The 20,572-nt window shown below is 41.4% G+C and overlaps 1 protein-coding gene across 1 annotated transcript in view; it reads left to right on the forward strand.

Annotated features, from left to right (window-relative positions):
- The first annotated feature begins 6,707 nt into the window (after positions 1-6,707).
- Positions 6,708-20,572, forward strand: part of plcl1 (phospholipase C like 1) — a 91,940-nt gene continuing 78,075 nt past the window's right edge. The window contains exon 1 of the mRNA XM_078262622.1: positions 6,708-6,894. Coding sequence (XP_078118748.1) covers positions 6,721-6,894 — 174 coding nt within the window. The 5' untranslated portion in view covers positions 6,708-6,720. The remainder of the gene's footprint in view (positions 6,895-20,572) is intronic.

Below are 20,572 nucleotides of genomic sequence, written 5' to 3' on the forward strand. Positions count from 1 at the left end.
TCCTCATGGGGGAGACAGAAACTACGCACTATAGCTTTAAAGCGGTTGGTTTTTACATTTGCTGCCTCTGTAACGTCTACCTATATACCTATAAACAAATAATAGTATTTCTCGTACAGTCTGTGTGGGAAGCAACACAGACAGCAGAGTCTCCACATTCTGTTCTGGGATTTTTCTATCGTTCTGAGAAAATACAAACATGGCAAATTCTGTCGTTCCGTAAAAGAACTCTGGCTCCACGAATACTCACAGTGAGGCGCGACTTGTAAGCTCCGTGCACTAATAGGCCTCACCAGCTGACCACATTCCACAGCTGTGTGGCTCAAGGTCCCCACACACACACACACACACACACACACACACACACACACACACACACACACACACACACACACATACACTTGTATCTGCTCACGAAAACACCTTCGAAAAATAATTCAGGGGATTCAGGGAGTTTAAGTCTTAACGCGCTTCAAAGTGTTTCCACTGTATTAAAAAAGGCTCAAAGTTCATATGGGATTTAGGATGTGTTTTTTTCTTTGGATACGCGGTCGCCTTCATCTCGTTATCCCTGTGGGATAAAGGTTTATTATTTCAAATAAGAGACATCTTTTTCTGAAGGACTTTGATTTTACCCTAAATATGTTTTGCATGATGGATTTAGAGCAGAGGTGGAATGTAACTCACATTTACTTAGAGGGGTGATAGAATGATTCCGAACTGTCGTTATTCAACTATCGGTTTTGCATTCTATCACCCCTTTAAATATTTAGATACAAATGAAGTATCTCCATTGCATGTAACTTTATTCTTGTACTCTACCAAATCTAGAGGTATATATTGTACTATTACTCCACTACATTTGTCTGACAGCTTAAGTTACTTTTCAGATGACAGTTTTTCATCCCCTTCCTTTCCAGTGAAAAGCACGTATCTCCAGATGTGTTGATGTTGAATGTTTGTGATAAACTGAAGGATGAAGTGTTCCTTTACGAGTTGAGAAAATCCTCCTACTTCTTAAGCTAAATAAAGTCTTTAAAAAGCCTCTCGGATCAGCTGGAAAAGGCATCGTCACAAAGCTGAAAACAGCTGTTTTTCTGACACCATGAACAGTTTTAAAAGTTTTTAGAGGTACGTGGTTCTCACAGGACAGCGACGCTACAAACATGATCATCTTATAGAATGTGATGCATTGCTGTAGATTAAACTACCAAACCGTATATAAAGGAGTTCAAATGAGCACAACCTTAAAACATCTACAGCAGGAAAAGGCAACATACACATGAATGCAGCAGGAATATGAATCCAGAAACAGCAGATAGAAGAGGAAAACACTGACAGGGCCAACAAGTCCTCCAAACCATACGATGATATGGGTCATTTGTTCCTAACCCTCCAATACGACAGGAGCGTTTCATAAAATAGCGCCCGTAGCTGTGGCTGAAATACAGCCTCATATCTAAACCAGAGAACGTTGGTCGCAGTCTTCAACGTTGTGAAACTGTCGCAGTTTGGTTAGGTTTAGGCATAAACGCTACTTTTTAAGTTTAGAAACTTAAATTGCACATATTATGATTTTTAGCTTTTCCCTTTCCTTTATTGTGTTATATATCTTTTTTTGTGCATGTTATAGGTTTACAAAGTAAAAAAGCCCAAAGTCCACCCCAAAGGGACTTACCATCTCCAACAGAAAACACTGTTCACAAACTGCTCCAAACAGCTCTATTGTAGTCCAGCCTTTACTTCAGAGACAAACGTGGTCACTTTGGAACACACGTTCTAATGCTCGCCTAGCTGCTAGCATGGCACGCCCTCATACTCTGCTTCTGACTGGCTAGTAGTCCTTACCTAGGTACTGTCAGGGCACGCCCTCATACTCTGCTTCTGACTGGCTAGTAGTCCTTACCTAGGTACTGTCAGGGCACGCCCTCATACTCTGCTTCTGACTGGCTAGTAGTCCTTACCTAGCTACTGTCAGGGCACGCCCTCATACTCTGCTTCTGACTGGCTAGTAGTCCTTACCTAGGTACTGTCAGGGCACGCCCTCATACTCTGCTTCTGACTGGCTAGTAGTCCTTACCTAGGTACTGTCAGGGCACGCCCTCATACTCTGCTTCTGACTGGCTAGTAGTCCTTACCTAGGTACTGTCAGGGCACGCCCTCATACTCTGCTTCTGACTGGCTAGTAGTCCTTACCTAGCTACTGAGCATGTGTGACTTCCAACAAAGATGGAACAGAAGTGCGATGTCTCACTCTGTAGCCAAAACAGAGAGCTCAACACACAGGGTGAAAAGAGGAGCTGCAGCAATGTGCAGTACGACAAAAATATGGTGTTTTTTGAAAATTAAACCATGTAAACCTATTCTGATATAACCTCTAAATACAATTATGAACCTAAAAATGAGCATAATATGAGCACTTTAAAGTTTGATTATGTGTGCTTTGCTGCTCTTGCCTGGGTTTCCCATTTGTTGACCTGCTGCTACTGACATGTTGGTTGATTGAATGATTGCGATGGTGTTTATTCTTGTCTGTTTGTTTTTTATGTGATTGGTTGACTGAAAATTGAATTGCCCTTTAGCGAAAAATAAAGTTGTTTGAATTGAAATTGACTTGAGATAGGGGATCGGGTTAAAATCAGACGTTACATCACTTCCGGTTACGCTCGTGTTGCTGAACGTGACATGCGTAAAGTTTAAAAAAAGAAATCGCTGTTTACTTTTATTTTTAAACGGGACTCAAACTCTCCCGGGGGAAAGTCCTGTGTTGTTTCAGGGGGAGGACAGTCTCCACAGGGAACATTTTACTGCACAATGAGTCGTTTAAGTACTTTAACTACGTTAAGCTGAAACATACATTTTCTAGTAAGGTTTTGAATGCAGGACTTTTACTTGTAGTAGAGTATTTACAGTGAGGTATTAACACTTTTACTGAAGTAAAGCTTCTGAATACTTCTTCCACTACTGTTGATACTAAAGATCAGCCTTGCACCAATATGTAACCCTGCTAAACATGTATAAAAATACAAATTATGATGTGTAAATATATATATATATATATATAGTATATATACATAGTATATATTCCTGTCATTCATGTCCTTGAGCAAGACACTTAATCCCTGCCAGCTCCTTCCAGGAGGAGCTGCTGCCTCCCTGACCCTGACACCTGACCTCTCTGGAAGATCCCCAAGAGAGAAAAAGGCTACTTCACCACAGGGATGAATAATGTCTCACAGTTTTAATATACCTCTACACACCAATCTTTACCAGTCTGCCTGTCACTCTGAACCAACTCCAACTGGACAACAGGAAGAGGTCAGAGTTCAGACATCTACATTCACACGAAGATTTTTTTTTCTACTCGCTTCCGACGCTTTCAGTGGATCAGCTATTCAGGAGGGAAATTGCTCTTATTGGTTGGTTATTGAGGAGGCATGAGGTCCTTGTCCTCATCGCACTGTACCTTCTTTCTGAAGGAAGCAGCCTAAAAATGTCTCTTGCTGGATGGGACTGATCAGCAGCAATTTTAGCTGCACAATGCGCTGCAGTCTGTTCTTCGTCTGGGCCGACGCTGAGGCAAACCATACAGTAATGGATGTTGACAGAAGGCTTTCCACAGTGGCTTTGTAAAACCTAGACCGAACAGAGCTGGAGACATTCAGTTTGGTTAACTGCCTTAGAAAAAACATTCCACTGTGAGCCCTCTTGATAATGGAGGAACTGTTTTCCTCCCATTTCAGGTTGTTTGTGATGACAGTGCCTAGGAATTTGAATGACTCCACCTCCTTAACAACAGAGCTCTTGATGGTTAGGGGTGGGAGAAAGGAGTCTATCACTATTTCCACTGTCTTTTGTTGGTTAAGCTCCAGATTGTTCTTGTCACATCACGCAAACAGATGAGACACTTCCTGCTTATAAGCAGACTCGTCATTGCCCTTAATAAGGCCGACCAAGGTGGTATCGTCTGCAAATTTAATGAACTTGATGAAACTGTTGTTGGAAGTGCAATCATTGGTATACAATGAGTAGAGAAATGGTGACAGCACGCATCCCTGAGGTGCTCCAATGTTGGTGGACCGGGGATCAGTTGGAACAATGCATGTGCTGGCTGAGCTGCACATGCATTGTTGCTGTTGCTGAGAAAATCCATAATGCAGCGACAGATAGAGGGTTCCACCCCCATCAGTGACAGCTTCCTCCACAGCTGCTCGGGTAGGATGGTGTTAAAGGCGGCACTGAAATCTACAAATAGCATCCTTACATAGGAGCCAGGAGAGTTGAGGTGGTCCAGAGCATAGTGCAGGCCTAAGTTGACTGCATCATCCACTGAACGGTTTGCCCTGTAAGCAAACTGCAGTGGATCAAGATGGGGAGCTGTGATGGGTTTGAGATGGAACAGAACCAACCGCTCAAGACAAGTCGGAATTGCTGCTTGAACAAACAATTTATGGTAGCGTTTTTCGTGGGATGACAGTCTCCTCCACGGTGAACGGAGAATCAATAAACGGAGAAAAGTCTTGATGCATTGAAGTGAGAGGCAGCCAAGTTTAACAACAGCATAACTATATCAAAACGTCCGTTTAAAAACTCTCACACACGTCTTGCGGTATAATCCAAGTCTCGATCATTCAGTCGTCCGCTCAGTACTTCCCAAACACATGCCTTTCCCCTAAAACCTTATTATTTAAGACACTTCCACATAATCAGTCTCACTGACGGACGAGTTGTGAAAATGTTGTTTAACCATCAAATTGAAAGTAAGTAAGTAAGTCAAATTTATTTTTATAGCACATTTAAACACAGCTCGCACTGACCAACGTGCTGTACATAGCACATTAGCCACAGAATAATAAAAAATAAAATAAATACACTTACAGATCAGTGATTTAAGCTAAGACGACATCAAGAGACAAACACTTAAACCTGGTTTTGAATACTGTAATTGAAGGGGCATTTCTGATGTCAGGTGGCAGTTGGTTCCACAGCTGAGGGCCAGCAACAGAAAAGGCTCTGTCACCTTTTTGCTTAAGCTGGGACCGTGGGACATGGAGGAGACCTTGGCTGGAGGATCTGAGAGACCTGGGGGCTACATGGGGATGAATGATACCAGCTAGGTAGCTGGGGGCCAGGGCGTGATTGTTCTGCATTTTGCTTGAAAACAAGACATCATTGATTAACTGTTTATCAAAAAGGTTGCCAGTTAATTTTCTGTCCATCGACTTCTGCTTTTTCGACCATCGACTTTTTTTTGTGCTATTTTTTTGTTTTAAAGATTTACTGCCTTGTATTATAACTTATTTGGTGCTACCTGCCCATGTATTATAATAAATATATACAGTATATATATATATATATATATATATATATGTATGTGTATATGTGTGTGTATGTATATATATACAGTATATATGTATACAGTATATGTATGTTTATATATGTATATGTGTGTATGTATATATACAGTATATGTATACAGTATATGTATGTGTGTATATATATATATATATATATATATATATATATATATATATGTTTTAATGGTGTGCTGTTACTGTATTGTAAACATTTGCTGTACTTTGGGATAAGACAATGAGGCAATAAAGTGAATCTAATTTAATCTAGTTTTTTATAATGAAGACAGATTATAATGAAGACAACAAAAACAATTATAACCAAACAATATCCAATTAGTGCCCATATTCCCTGGGGTTTCTACTGTACCTGCAGCCCCCTCCAGTGCTCCCAATGCCTGGTCGATTGTCTTTAATTGATTGTCTTGTGGTAAAGGAGGCTCTCCCAGTCCCCTTGGACTCGACTCTCCACCAATCAGCGCCTCCGACTGCTTCCAAATCTCGCAGCGGCGGAGCTCATTGGCCACCCCGGAGACTCGGTCATGATTCGGGCGGGCTGTGGGAAGGGCTGGCTGGCAAGGATGAAGGGAGGGGTGGCGGGGGTAGAGGCGGTGCGACTGTCAATTGTGTTCCCTGTTCTCGTCAAAAGTCGGCTGTTGTTGCTGTTGGGTACAACCGAGACGAGCACAGAAGCTGTGTTTAGTCAGAGCAGCGCGCTCCGCACTGACACATGGACGGATCTTCTCTCGACGCAAACCGCAGCGGAAGTTAGCTCCTTTCTGCACTTTGACATCGGTGTGTTTTGGCGGGGGGGGGAGAAGAGGAGTAACATTAGGGTGGTTTTGGGCAGCCGTGTAGCCAACGCTGGATTGTTTTCAAACATTTTTTTCCCCCCACCAACATCACGTCGCGTACATTATTTCCCGTCACGCACTGAAGCTTTACACGTTTTTATGATTCACAAACTGTATTCGCCGCCTCGAGAACAAGCAAGCAAGACTGGCCACGGTGAAGACTTGTTGCGCGCATCCGGGGAGCGCACCAGTGCCCAGTTTTCATCCAAGTCGCCACTGTATAGTGCTTGTGATGCTCTGATTTCAGCAGCGACTCTCATTGAGTGGAGCAGGAATGGACTGAAGTCAACACGGCTCGCTGTTCAGTGACTATGAGAAGCTGTTCATAATTAACGAAATTGGAGAGATTAGTTTCCTCCAGTCTGCTGCTTTAGGGAAACCCATTTCTCCTTTAATAAATGGCATCCACGTGCAGCCAAGTCAAACTTTATTCGGGTCAGATCCGACGACTTGATTAATTTTTCTCACCCGGTGTTTTATAAATCGAGAACTCTTTTGCCTTTCCCGTCGACATGTCTGAGCGCGATGGAGACGGGCTGTGCAGCGACGGAGCGCCGGAGTTCGTCCCGCCGAGAGCATCCCGCGGCCGGCGGAGCGGTGTCATCCTCCCCGGTGGCGGTCAGGACACCGACACCATTCTCCTGGATACGTTGAAGGCAGCACCTCGACGGAGCAGCATCATCAAGGTAAGAAAACATGACATGTTTCCAGTTGTCTTTGCTCCATTTTACACGTAAAGCTCCCCCCTCAAGGGAATATAAGCATGTCTGGGGAATGATGGCGTAAAATAACACCTTCATGTGGGAAATCTCTTAAAATAAGTGAAGCTGGAGTTAAAAAATGGAGACACGGTGTTCGCAGGTCGGGTTTAATTTAGCCTCCAAACACAGCCACGGTTCACAGACCAGTCTACCCCTCACCTGCGTCCTCTAAGGCCATACAGGAGTTTGACAGCTGCACACCTTGTGGCACAAGTCCTCCAATAATCCCTCATTTCGCGTCCTTTTTACGCGCGTCACATGTGCGTAATTTCAAACAACAAACAATTTCCACATTCTCCGTCTTTGTGCTTTGCCTGAGGTTTCAAAGTAGCCACGCCACATTCTCAGATGATATGATAGCTGTGCAAAAGTAACACACAACTTTGGACTTCTGAGTCTTTGCTTTTCTGTGTGACATTGAACTGCTGCATGGTGATTCATAAAACATGCAATTAAAAGGTCCTTAAGGATTAGTTTCCCCCTTATAATGTGCTTTAACACGTTTTGAAAGGATTAAATACCAAGAAAGTCTCTGCAGGAATGTTCTGTGGGAATATTGGAAACAAATGCACCGCACGCACTCACACACTGCAGATTAACGTCATCAGGGTGTACTCTTATCTTTAATATATAAGTATGGCCTTGGTCTAGTCTGGAACAGTGGTGGAGGAATTTCTCAGATCCTTAACTTGGGTAAAATGATTAAAAAAAAAATACTCCCCTACAAGTAAACGTCCTGCATTTAAACTACTACTGAACTCAGTGTGATCCGCAAAATGTACTTAAAGTACTTGTTCTGGATGAAAACTGTCCTCTGTGACTGATTTATTATTATTACATATATGACATCATTAGATTGTTAATATGATGCATCAGTGTGTAAATCAGGCCAAGGTGGAGCTGGATTTAATTGCTTGATATCTGTTTGTTTAGTTCAGTGCAGGGTCAGGCCCCCCCAAAGGGTCACCAGATTAAAAACTGGGATGGGCCTCAAACGGTTATTTAAATGAAACCATTTCAGGAGTTTAGAGGGGAAAATGTCTCTTATACAGTAGATATCTGAAAGTTGTCAAAGGGCCAAATACATTTAAGGAGCCACAAGCCAAAAAGCACAGGGAACCACAGGTTTAATTTTTAATAATGTGATGCATTTCTACACAATATATCTCATGTTGTTTCAGGTCAGATCTTCATATGAAAAGTAACTGCAGCTGTCATATGCATGTAGTGGAGTAAAAAGTACAATATTTCTCTCTGACATGTAGTAAAGTAGACGTAGCTTTTTCCACCCTCACCTGTGCTCAGGTTGCAGGTCACCGAAGGAGCCAGGTGGGGAAGTGAGGATCATGTTAGGGGATCATTAATGTCTAACATATCCGCTCCGCCTCAGGTTATGTGTCACCTCGTCTGAAATCAGACAGGAGGAGGACGTTAAAGGGATAGTTCAGATCTTTTGAAGTGGGGCTGAGCTACTTCTCCATACTCCGTGTGTTAGCTACAGTAGATGGCGGTCGGCACGCCCCCCCCAGTTTGGAGAAACAGACACGAGTACCGACTCGGACGCTAAGCAATGTCCTGCTGTGGACGGGGGGCAGCAGCTAAACTCATTTTAAACATTTCAGACGGCCCTTTACGACAGGGAACTGAAGCAGTTATCTCTGCTCTCTTCAATGCCACCAGACTCCTTTTGACAAAAACAGTAATTTTACCTCACAGAACACAGGAGTTGCTGCCCCGATCGGTTGGTTTGTTTGTGTTATTGTCTGACTTTGGTGAATCCGAACAAACCCCTTGAAAACACGAAAATCACACAATAACACAAACTAACTGATGGAGGCAGCAGTAGAGCAGCAACTCCCATGTTCTGCGAGGTAAAATTACCGTTTTTGTCAAAGGAGTCTGGTGGCTTTGAAGAGAGCAGAGATAACGGCTTCAGTTCCCCATCATAACGACCTGTCTGACAGCAAGGTAAAATATTCTAAATATAGCGTACACTTAAACAGATATCAATGTGTTTAGGTGTGTAAAATGTGTTTAGCTGCTACCCCCGTCCACAGCAGTACGTTGCTTAGCTTCTGTGTCAGTACAACTTTTGAACATAAAAACGTTAAAGGACTAAAAACACATGACGATTGTGATTGGTTTAAAGAAATGCACGTTTTTCTCTTATCTCGGAATGCTATGTGTGGACTAGCCAGACCCTCCTCCTGACTATGGAGAAGAAGCTCATGCAACCACACTTCAAAACATTCAAGCTATCCCTTTAAAGATTGCTAAAGGAGGTTTAGGACCTTCTCACATTTGATGCATCTGTACTGTATGAGCGGCCAGGAGTCAGCCCAGCGAGTCCCATCTGGAAGACCCAGCTGAACAGAGTCCTTTGACTGCTGCTGGGGAGGAAGAGCATGAAAGGATGGACAGATGAGAGGCGTGATGTCAGTGACAGGCCCGATCAGCTGTGACAGCCGGGGCTGGGTATCAATACAGAACCTTTCAGAATCCTCCGAAATATGTCAGATTATTAATGACTGGCTAAGACTGACAGTTGGCACCAAATTCTTGATCAGTTAGATTAGACACGTAATCGGCAACCGTTTTGATAATTAACGTTTCAGTCATTTCCAAGCAAAGATTCCAAACTTTTTCTAGATCCAGCTTTATGAAACGTGACGATATTCTGCTTGATTATATGATTGTAAACTGAATATCTTTGGTTTTTGGGCTCAGAAAAAGACAACAGTTTGAGCTCTGTGATTTTTATATTCATTCCATTTTTTCCCCACAATTTTGTGACTTTTTGTTGACAAAAAGTCTTAAATATTGAGAAAATTAATCCTCAGATTAGTAGAAAATGGAAAAAGTTAAAGTTACAATCTGGAAGATCTCTGTTTCGTTGTCTTTGGCGCCATCTGTGGCGCTAAGCTGTAACTGCAGTTTGTTGGGTGTTGTTGATTCTCACTTTCATTTGTTTTTGAAGTTTCATCGTCCGTAGTGATCGCTCTTTTCTTAATTTATTCGGCCATAGTAACCGATCAGCTGTGACAGCCGGGGCTGGGTACCAATACCTCTTAGAATCCTCCGAAATATGTCGCAATATTAATAACGGGCAAAAGACTGACCGTCGGAACCAAATCCTTGCGCAGATTTTCAGTTGAAGTTAGATTAGTCAAGTAATTGGCAACAGTTTTGATAACTGAGTAATCGTTTTAGTCATTTTTAGATTTCACACTTTTTTTCTGGCAGCGACGATACGGTTGAATTGATAAACACATAATCATCTGGACCTGCACATGCATACATATTCATTTACAGTACTGCACACACACACAGAGATGTGTCAAGGTACATTTGTTCCTGTGAGGATGGAAAAGAGAAGATTGGTTCAACTCAGATCTTACAGTGACCGTAGTTCATAGATGTATTTTCCCCCCCAACGTATATTTCCATTTTTAGATTTTTCTTTAAAGCTACATTGTAGAATTTGTTGTATACGACAACCAACTGAATATTACTTTCTAGCCCCTCCCATTCCGAGCGTGTTTTAACTTCTACGGTGGCCGAACCCGAAATGATCTCTTAGTATCTCCGTTGTTTCCACGCAGCTGTTCTAGCCACTCCAGTATTAACTTTGGTCTTGTTGCGTTGTCGTTTTTAATTCTCTTTTTCGCTTCCCTGGCGAGTAATCTCCCCCTGGCATTCATCACAGTGCCACTAGGTGTAAGAGGGCGAAATGCGGAGGTATGTCCCTCTTTGGCTAATGTATTTTAAAGATGGAGGCGCTACATGGCGGCCATCATTCGAGCGACTCGCTCGTACGTATTCTGAATGTCAGATTCTACGCTTATGGGAATACTTTGATTAGTTGGCGGAAGTAATTACACATGAACGAGCACATATTTGTGAAAGAACAAAGAGGTTTTTGCTAAGAATCAACTCAAAACATTACACAATGGAGCTTTAACTACATTGTGTAATTTTGTCACTGTCCAGTAAAAACCTTGTATCTCCAAAAATCGAGACGGAGCTGCAACGATTAATCGATCAGTCGATTGACAAAAAATGTATTGGTCATTCTTTCAAGCAAACATCCTCTGGCCCAGCTTCTCAAATATGACAATTTGCTTTTTTGTGTGACCGAAAATTAAATATTTAGAGTGTTAAATAGAATAAAATGAATCGGCAGATTAGCTGCAGCCCTACTTGGTGATTTTGAATATGGGTTGTAGGGGTGTGCAAAAAATGTATGTCTACTGCAATCACATGGGAAAAGTAACTACATTTAAATACTGTGAATCATTTTTCTTAGTCGAGAATCGTTTTTGAATCAAATTGATTTTGAATCGAATCGTGAGCCTAAAAATCTATATCAAATTGAATCGTGACATTTTCTGAATCGTGCACCCCTAATGGATGGAGAAAATGTTTCCTACTTCAGAGGCTAAATAAACCATTTCAAAACTCATTGGACTTTATCTGAAACATACATGGTCACAAAGCTAAGAAAGGGATGTTTATTCGGCATCTTTGCCTTTTATTGTACAGTTGCTAATGTAGACAGAGACAGACAGACAGACATGAAATGAGAAGAGAGAGAGAGACGGTCTGACATGCAACAAAGGGTCAAATCGGTTATATATGTGGACAGATTATAAGACAATGGGCCCCTGGGCACAGACATGTCAGAGACCCCCCGCCCTGTATACATAGGAACAAGAGACCCAAACTCAGAGTCTCAGTCTACTTTTAAGGTAAGATAGATTAATCCCACACTGGGGGAAATTCCTGTGCTACAGCAGCTCAAAAGAAATGTACACACATCAGAATAACACAAATACACATTAAGTAGACATAGGCGGGAAAAATATACATAAAGTATAGAAATAGAAAAATAGAAATAATAATAATACATATTTACACAAACACCCTTATATAAACAGACAGTATATAAACACAGATGTATAGAGGAGTAAGGTCTGGATGAGTAGAGATGACATATTGCACAGTTGGAGGTAGCAAAGTGATAAAAAATAAATAAATAAAAAATAAATAAATATGCATAGTGCAAAATATTGTCCAGTGATGGCTCATATTGCAGAAACAGCTAGCAGTGCTACATTACGATGTTGCATTAAAGAGTCTGAGTGCTGCTGGAATGAAGGACCTGCGGTAGTGCTCCTTCTTGCACTGAGGGTGGAGCAGTCCTGCCATTTTGCATCCCTTTGTGGCCATTTTGCATCGATGTGTAGAAGTTTTGTGTCTCATTGTAGTAATTTTGCGTATATTTTTAGTTGTTTTGCATATTTTTGAGGTGGGTTTTGCATCTATTTTTAGTTGTTTGACTTATCTTATGTGGTCGTTTCGTGTCTCTTTGTGGTCATCTTGTGGTTGTTTTGCATCTCTTCGTAGTCGTTTTGCAATCAATACATTTTGCATCTATTTTTAGTCGTTTTAACTTTTTTTTATGTGGTCGTTTTGTGTCTCCTTGTAGTTATTTTGCGTATACTTTTTGTTGATTTGCATTTTTTTGAGGTGGGTTTTGCATCTATTTTTAGTTGTTTGACTTTTCTTATGTGGTTGTTTCGTGTCTGTTTGTGGTTGTTTTGCGTCTCTTCATAGTTGTTTTGCGTCTTTTTCTGGTGGTTGCATCTATTTTGAGTCATTCCTGGTGGTTTTGGGACATTTGTAGTCGTTTTGTGTCTATTTTTTTAAGTCTTTTGCACTTCCTTGTGGTGTTTTTCGGGTTTTGCGTCTCTTTGTAGTCGTTTGGCATCTTTTTTTATGGTGGTTTTGTTGTGTTGTGCATCTGTTTGTAGTAGCTTTGGGTGTCTGGTGTCTATTTACAGTCAGTTTATGTTTATTGTTAGTAATTTTGTGTCTCTTTGTAGTTGTTTTGTGTCGTTTGTGGTCATTTTGTGTCTCTTTGTGATCGTTTTTTTCCCCTCCATTTTGTGAGTCAGACCCCTTGGGGCCGCTGAGGATTGTTACATTACGTTATTCCACAACACAGCAACTTGTATCTTTTTTTTTTTTTAATCGAAGAGCAATATTTTTCACATCTTTTGTACTGATGATTCATCCAGGAGAGTTCCACGTCCATCCAACCCTTGAAAAATCTCCAACGGCCAGTCACCTATTGACCCTTGAAGCCAGAAATAACTCTCCCTTCCCCTCTAGTTTAATAAGAAAATAACTTTGTGTGCTTGGCTGGCTTAAGAAAAAAGCCTGCTGGTGCTCCTTCAGGATGTTCAGCCGGAGAAAAGCAAAACCGAATAGGAAGACGAGCTTATCATAACTTTAAACTATCATTTTCTCTCTGGCTAATTAAGTTGTGAAATTGGGTGAGTATCTTTTCAATAGAGAAGTGTATATTCGGTTGTACTTGTGTGTTTTGAGAACACAGCAGAAAAGCCATGTCTCGCAATTAATGCAATAACAACTACATCCACAAATGTGCAAAAACTAAATGAAAAGTCTGTAACTGTTTGACAGTTCCTCCTCCATCGTTCAGGCTTGTATTCACTCATTCATGCATTGCGATTCATCGCCGCCAGATGAGCTGGAGCGGTTGCCAGAGCGCTGCTTCATCATGTATAAAGAGCGAGTTAAACCCATTGGTGCTCAGGCTGTTATATTAATTTTTCCACAGCAAACCGTCAGCGATTAGCTTACAGCATTACTCAGGAACAGGCTAGAAGGCAAACACGAGGCTCCGCCGTAGACACAGCAGTCACTCAGGCCTGGGAGGGGAGAGCGGTGTGGGATTTAAAACACACACACACACACACACACACACACACACACAGGTTTACCAGGCTGAGGCTCAGGGGGGGAGCCATGGTTGGATGTCTTCCTGACAGGCCGGTGTGCAGCCTGACTGCTCGCTGTAAGGACACCGTCAGAGCCTTCTGATGCCTCACAGTTTGACCGCCAGACTGTGTTTAGTGTTACAGCAGGGTGTCCAGTGGTCACCAAATTTCTGGGAATTTAAATAGCAATCGATGCGTTTGGGGGCTGTGCAATTAACCGGATTTTGATTGCTATTTCGGCTTCTAGCGATCACAGAAACCAACGCAATCGAGAGAACCAATTATTTTTGCACATTATATTTTGCAAGTAAACTCTTTATTTTGTCTTGTGTTCTGAAGGGGAGTTCAAAAAGTTCAAACGGGAAAAGTATTAAGGGAAGTTTCACAGTTCAGGGTGTTGTCACTGTTTTTTTTTTAGTTAAGTAAATGCAACATGTCTCTATAAATCATCATGACCTTAGAAACAGAACCATAAAAACCATACAAGTTTTAAAATAAATACAAGTGCACAGATGTGCCTCCACTCTATTATGGAAAGTCATGGAAAAGTCATGGAATTTCATATCAAGGCCACAGTGGGAACCTGATACGAGTTTATTTTTGTCCCTTCTCAGTTTCTTATCCCACTCTGCCTCCTTGCGCAGCGTATGAGCCTCTGCATTGTGTTTTCTTTTGTCCTCCCCCGTCCTTCATTCAGTGGCACTTTGATATTTGTTTTTCTTGGTGTTATTGTTCTCACTTTGTTGCATTCGCTCTAATTCTCCATCCCTCTCCTGCTGTGCCGAGAAGCCAACAATGATTTCTAAACAACGTTCTCCTGGAAACCGGTCAAGAGTAATGACAATGTATCGCCTGTGATTTAGCATGCAAAGCAATCTGGGCCACTGAGAGCCTTCTGTCTCCCAGTATCATCCCGCTGCTGGTGCCACATCTCTCCGGGAACACACACCACCTCATCACAGCTGCTGCTCCGCAGTTTAATGTGTGTGACTGCCAGGGAGACAAAGCTCTGAAACACCTCATGACAAAAATCAGCACAAAGTGCAGCCTTAAATGCAAATCGACTCTTTCCAGACAACCGAGGAAGCTCTACAAAGCCGCATTCATTGTGGATACTGAAGGTTCTGGACGGCATCTTCAGATTGTAAAGCCACACACATTACCCAGCTGTCCTTGTCAGATCTTGCACACTGTAGCTAAAGTGTTGAGGAGGTTGCTACTGTTATTTAGTACAAACACTGAAACAAAGAATGCCTTTGTTTGTGTTTTCCGCTGCTTGTCTTGTAGATTATTTCATCTTAAAGCTGAAAAGAATTTCCTGAATGTAGCAAAGTTTCTCCAAAATGAATCCAAGACAGCAGATGTGAATGTTTGAGGCAGATACAGATATGAGAGTTACTGTAAATTCATTTACAACATAAGAAGCTCTACAAGGCGGCATTCATTGCGGCAGTCTTGTATGAAGTACTTGAAAGCAATTTTTTTTAAACAATGTTTTTAATTAATCCCACCCCCCCCCACACACACACACACGCACAATAAAATGTCTCTCTCAACCTCTGCCGTTCTACAACATCCAAAAAGCAAATGATATGACAGTATCACAGTAGCAGCTCCCCTACGTCTTCGTCTTTTACAAACCGGTCAAACGGCCTCCAGATTTTTTCATACACCCCCAATTTGCCTCTCTGTACACTGTGCCATATTCATGATCCAAGCACCAATTGTAGGTGCCTCCATGGTCTTCCAGATGAGAGAGATAGTCTTTTTTTTGCCTGTAATATAGCAAAATCAATACATTTATATTCTTCTTCATTTTAGAGTCTAAGTGGAATATTCAGGCTGACTGGCTGTTGTTGGCTTGATTGCAGACAGGTGTGCTGATTGCAGATGACTGGCAGGTGCGCAGCAAGAGTAGGGGCCGTGCCAGAGAGCACTTCAGTGATGGCAGTGAAAGAATATTGCAGTAAATTTAAAGGTCCAGTGTGTAACGTGTTTAGTTGTTAATCATGAAAATCTGTGTTGCCTCTTCACAAACTTGTCCTTTTTCATGAATATTGACCACCACCATCAATTCCAAGTATTCCTATTGGCTTGAAATTTTACATTTACGTTTGCATGAACTGGGGTAGACGCTCCATATTCATGCTCCATCTTGAAATACGTTAGCCGGTAAGGGACATACAGGACGTACTGCTCCGCCTTTCGCGTTTTCTCTGTCACATGATAAACTCACAGGTGCTGCTGATGCTGCTAATGGGTATAGTAGCTTCCCGGCCCCGGCAAGTTTGAAGAAGGAAACATGGAGGACCACACGTATTCAAAATCCAAATTTCAGGAACAGGAGTCTTCTTCTTCGCCCAGGAAAAGGATTACGCTAGATGGGAGAAATTCCCACACATTGGACCTTTTAAAACTGACTTGTGTTTCGTAACCTTTGCACACACAAGACTCGTCTTGTAGCTAAAAGCAAAAAAACCTATTTATTTACTAATCCACTGTCCCTCATACAAAATAAACTGTATAAAAAGATTATTCCAATAGAAAATGTAGACTTTTCCTATTAAGTGACACAAAGTGGTCTGAAAACTGTGGCTCCACTCAGGTAAACAACCTTAAAGTGCTTAAGTGTAGGAAATTGGCCAGTGGGTCTTGAAGGGACATTAACGTATTTCTGAGTGTACTACCAGTAATGCAAACAAAATTGTAATCGACTACGATTAACAATTATTATTTTATTTTTTTAAGATTTATTTTTTTGGGGGCTTTGTTCCCTTCATTTGAAGGTGACATGGGATAGACTGTAACGGTGGGAGAGAGATGAGGGATGGCACGCTGTAAAGGGCTGCTGGTCGGATTTGAACCCGGGCTGCTGCAAAGGACTCAGCCTACATGGTGCGCACGCTCTTACTGGGCTAGAGGTCGCCCCGGACTAACAATTATTTACATAGTTGATTTAATGTGTTGATGATTTTCTCGATTAATCGATCAGTTGTTTGGTCTATTAAGTGTAAAAAGTGGTAAAAAAAAAAAGTGGATCAGTGTTTCCAAAAGCCCGAGATGACGTCCTCAAATGTCTTGATTTTTCCACAACTCAAAGATATTCAGTTTACTGTCACAGAGGAGAGAAGACCCTAAAAAATATTCACATTTAAGATGCAGTAGGTAAGACTTATAAAACTAACTTTCTGTCATATTTACTGAAACTGACCCTATGTTCCAGTAGAACTACATGAAGCAGGTCATTTAAAAATAATCCAGCTCCTCTGGCTCCACCTACAGCCTGTAGTGAGATTTGCAAAAATCCACCGCTCCCTGTTTGTGTAAATTCAAAGTTTTATAGTTGCTTGGTGCATGGTTGTGCATAACGCTAGAATGTCGTCTAAGGATACTTTTCCTCGCGTCAATGATGAAAAAGGATTGTTTACCTTGTAACATAAACGTAATCATATGTGTCGTGATTTCCCTGGCAGACAACTCCTGTCATGTGCAGTTGTAACACAGACTAGCTACAGCTAGACAGCTGCGTGTAAACGATGGAGATACTAAGAGCTAATTTCGGTTTCATCGACATTGTTCGTACTGCTTAGAGAAACATTAAAAACACAAACCTTCGTTGCTTGTCTTCTACGCTGTAAACATTGCCTTACAATCTTGTACAATATACAGAATAACGATAGCACTGATACTTTACTAACATTATACATTGTATATGTTTGGGAACCTGATAGCTGATGTTAGCAATGAAATGGTACCAAAATAACACAAAACTATTATTACACTGGAAGGAACACTCACGGACGAAGTCGTACTTCTTGGACTAATACGGCCACCGTAGGAGTTAAAATGCACTCGGAATGGGAGGGGCTAGAAAGTAATATTCAGTTGGTTGTCATATACAATTTCACCGCTAGAGGGGAGAAATTCTACAATGTAGCTTTAAAGTTAAAGCTTTAGTGCGTAACTTTTTGATATTAATGAACGTCCGTTACAATTGAGAAATTGCCAAATGAGTTGTTTCAAAGCTAATTAATGAATTAATACAGCTCTCTCTGTATTTCTCAGTATGTTCAGAAGATTGTGGCGTCTGGCGACTTTCGCAAGCAGAAACTCAAGTGAAGATAATGACCTCTTCTGAAAAGTTCTCCTTGGCTACTAGCAACTGCGTGGAGGAGGAGGGGTGGTGCGCGATCACCGAAGGCTTGCGTCATGTGGAAGTTTTGTTGTCATTACTTAGAATTCCTCATGGGGGCGACAGAAACTACGCACTATAGCTGTAACTCAAAGAAAGTGGAAAGTGAGAAACATCTGACAGAACTTCCGGTGGCACCGGAATTATCCCGTAAATGAACCGTCGTCGACGTAGACTAGGGAAAGTATAACTTTAGCTTAATGGGTCAGAAATGTGGCGTGCATAGCTGTCTACCATATTGTCTTTTTGGTACCATCCTTTGGATATGCTAGATTAGAAAAAAAATACAAACAATCCCTTGCAGCTGAAAACAGTAATGTAACCTTTCTTTCCTACCTCAAGTGAGAGGACATCCTGCTGCAGAAAAGTTTTCAAAGTCCGTGTTCTGCATCTTAGACTGTATTCTTCACAGAAAGAGAGGTTCATGCGCTGGAGCTCAGGTTCAAGTTAAAGGAAAGACATTTCCAAACAGCCCCAAGTCTAAAACAACTGGTGCCTGACCGATTGTAAAGAGTGATTAACTGATTACACATATCACCTAGCTTTCACGTTGAAAACCAATCGGAGCGCTGTGAGGAATCTTATCAGTATCTTGTTATTTTATATATTTATTCTGGGCCTCACAGGAGTGTGGGAGAAAAAAACTGTTGAACTCCGGGGCAGATTTCTCTGTCCGACCTGCACACAGAATGTGTAATACCTGTAATTTCACAGATTTCTGATTTAAGGAATTTCACAACAAATGATATGAGTGATTGTTGGAGCACCTAGTTCCAGGGCTGTAGTACTTGAGTCCGGACTCAAGATGCTTTTCTGTTGTCTCGGACTCGTCTTGGACTCGTTGGTATTTGGACTCGGACTTGTCGCGTACTCGGCCATTGGACTCGCCAAAACTTCTAGTTGGTCTCGACCGAGTCCAGCACTATATGCTTTTGTTCTAAAGTAACTTCCTCCTTCAACACAAAGCCATTGATGAAGCGCGCTCGTTCAGAAAACCGGTATTGGTCACCTGGTATACACCTGGCTGCATCATATTTCTCAATCATCAGGCATCAACCATATTCATTTTGGCCACAGACACAATGTTAGTGAGCACTTTGTACTCTGGATTCTTCATCACAAGTAATAAGTTCAAGAATTGGGAAATTTTATATTTTAAGTAAATAATGTGGCTTAATTTGACCCTTATTTGGACTAGGTCCTCGACTAGTCCTGGTCTTGGACTTGTCTTGGACTCGACAAAGGTGGACTTGACTACAGCCCTGCCTAGTTCTCTCTTCTTTTCTTTTTTAGCGTCCGAGCCAATAATGCTATAGTCATGTCTTGCTCTCTTCTGTTTAAGGTCAACTGAAATCACAAAGTCTCTTTTTTTCAGTCCAAAAAGGATGTCAAAGTGATTTTAAAATGTGTTGTTATTGTTTCTTTCTTTATTAAAAGGAAGATAAACAATCCTGGAAAGGCTTTAGAAATGTTCCTTTAGCCTCAAAGCTTCTCATTAAAAGCTTCAGTACGGGCCGAAAGAAGACACAAACTTGCACATCAAACTGTGACATACATGCTGAGGACAGATGTCAGGTTTATTTAGCAGCGGCGTTGAAGAATACAGTATAAACCACACAATTTAGCATTTAAACTGACCAATTTTGACTTTTGCAGCTATGTTTTTAAGCTGGGTTTAATTTGCATAACAGGCTGGCTAATTAGCTACAATATCTAGCATGCAGCATAGATGAGCATTTTCCCCGGGAGATGCTTATTTAGCGAATTAGGATGCGACACAAGGTGTGTGTCCGTGCCTGTAGATAAGAAGAAGACCTCAGCCAGAGAGCGGATTGTTGTTTAAAGTCTGTGCTGTGTGGAGGGATACTGTCTGGTTGCTATTGTTACTGTACAGCTCTTTTAATTTCATAACATTTCACATTTGTTTTTAAAATATATTTTTCATATTTGTATTGTAAATATCTATTTTATGTATGATTCTTGACCTCTGCAGTACTTGTTTTTCATTTTGGGAAAACCTACACAGCAGTAAACCGGTTTCAGATTGTTTCAGCCAACGATAGAACGGTGATGTTATTGCTTTATGCAAAGTTTATGACTTGACTCAAAGAGAATGCATCATGAAAACCAAAAGTATAGCATCTATTTTATACTTATGGGCTGATTGTTTTTCTGGAAAGAGTACAGGACGCTTTTGCATCATAAACAATGTAATCTCAGTTGGACTTTAACAGTTTTAGATTAAAAGCGTGTAAGACTTCTAAGTATGTATTTGAGAGTGTCTGTAGGAAATTAGTATGACAAATAGAATAACAGAGAGAGAGACTTAATACTCGTGTTCATGTCTGCATTAGGGTTAGTGTGAATGATGTGGGATTTAAACAGTGACCTTCACTCTGCAGGTGGCAAGGTTTCCACTGCTGGAAATAAAAAAATAAAAAACACCAGAGCATAAAGAGGATTTTAGATTTGAATAACTGAAAACACACACTAGGAGTGGCTGCCAGGGGTGACTGTGGCAAGGACGTGTTCATCTACAAATCACTTCCTGTTCAAACCGCCCTACGAACTGTTTACATTTCTATCACTGGCACTAATTTCTCTT

This window comes from Sander vitreus, chromosome 11 (genome assembly GCF_031162955.1).
Source record: "Sander vitreus isolate 19-12246 chromosome 11, sanVit1, whole genome shotgun sequence".
NCBI lineage: Eukaryota > Metazoa > Chordata > Actinopteri > Perciformes > Percidae > Sander > Sander vitreus.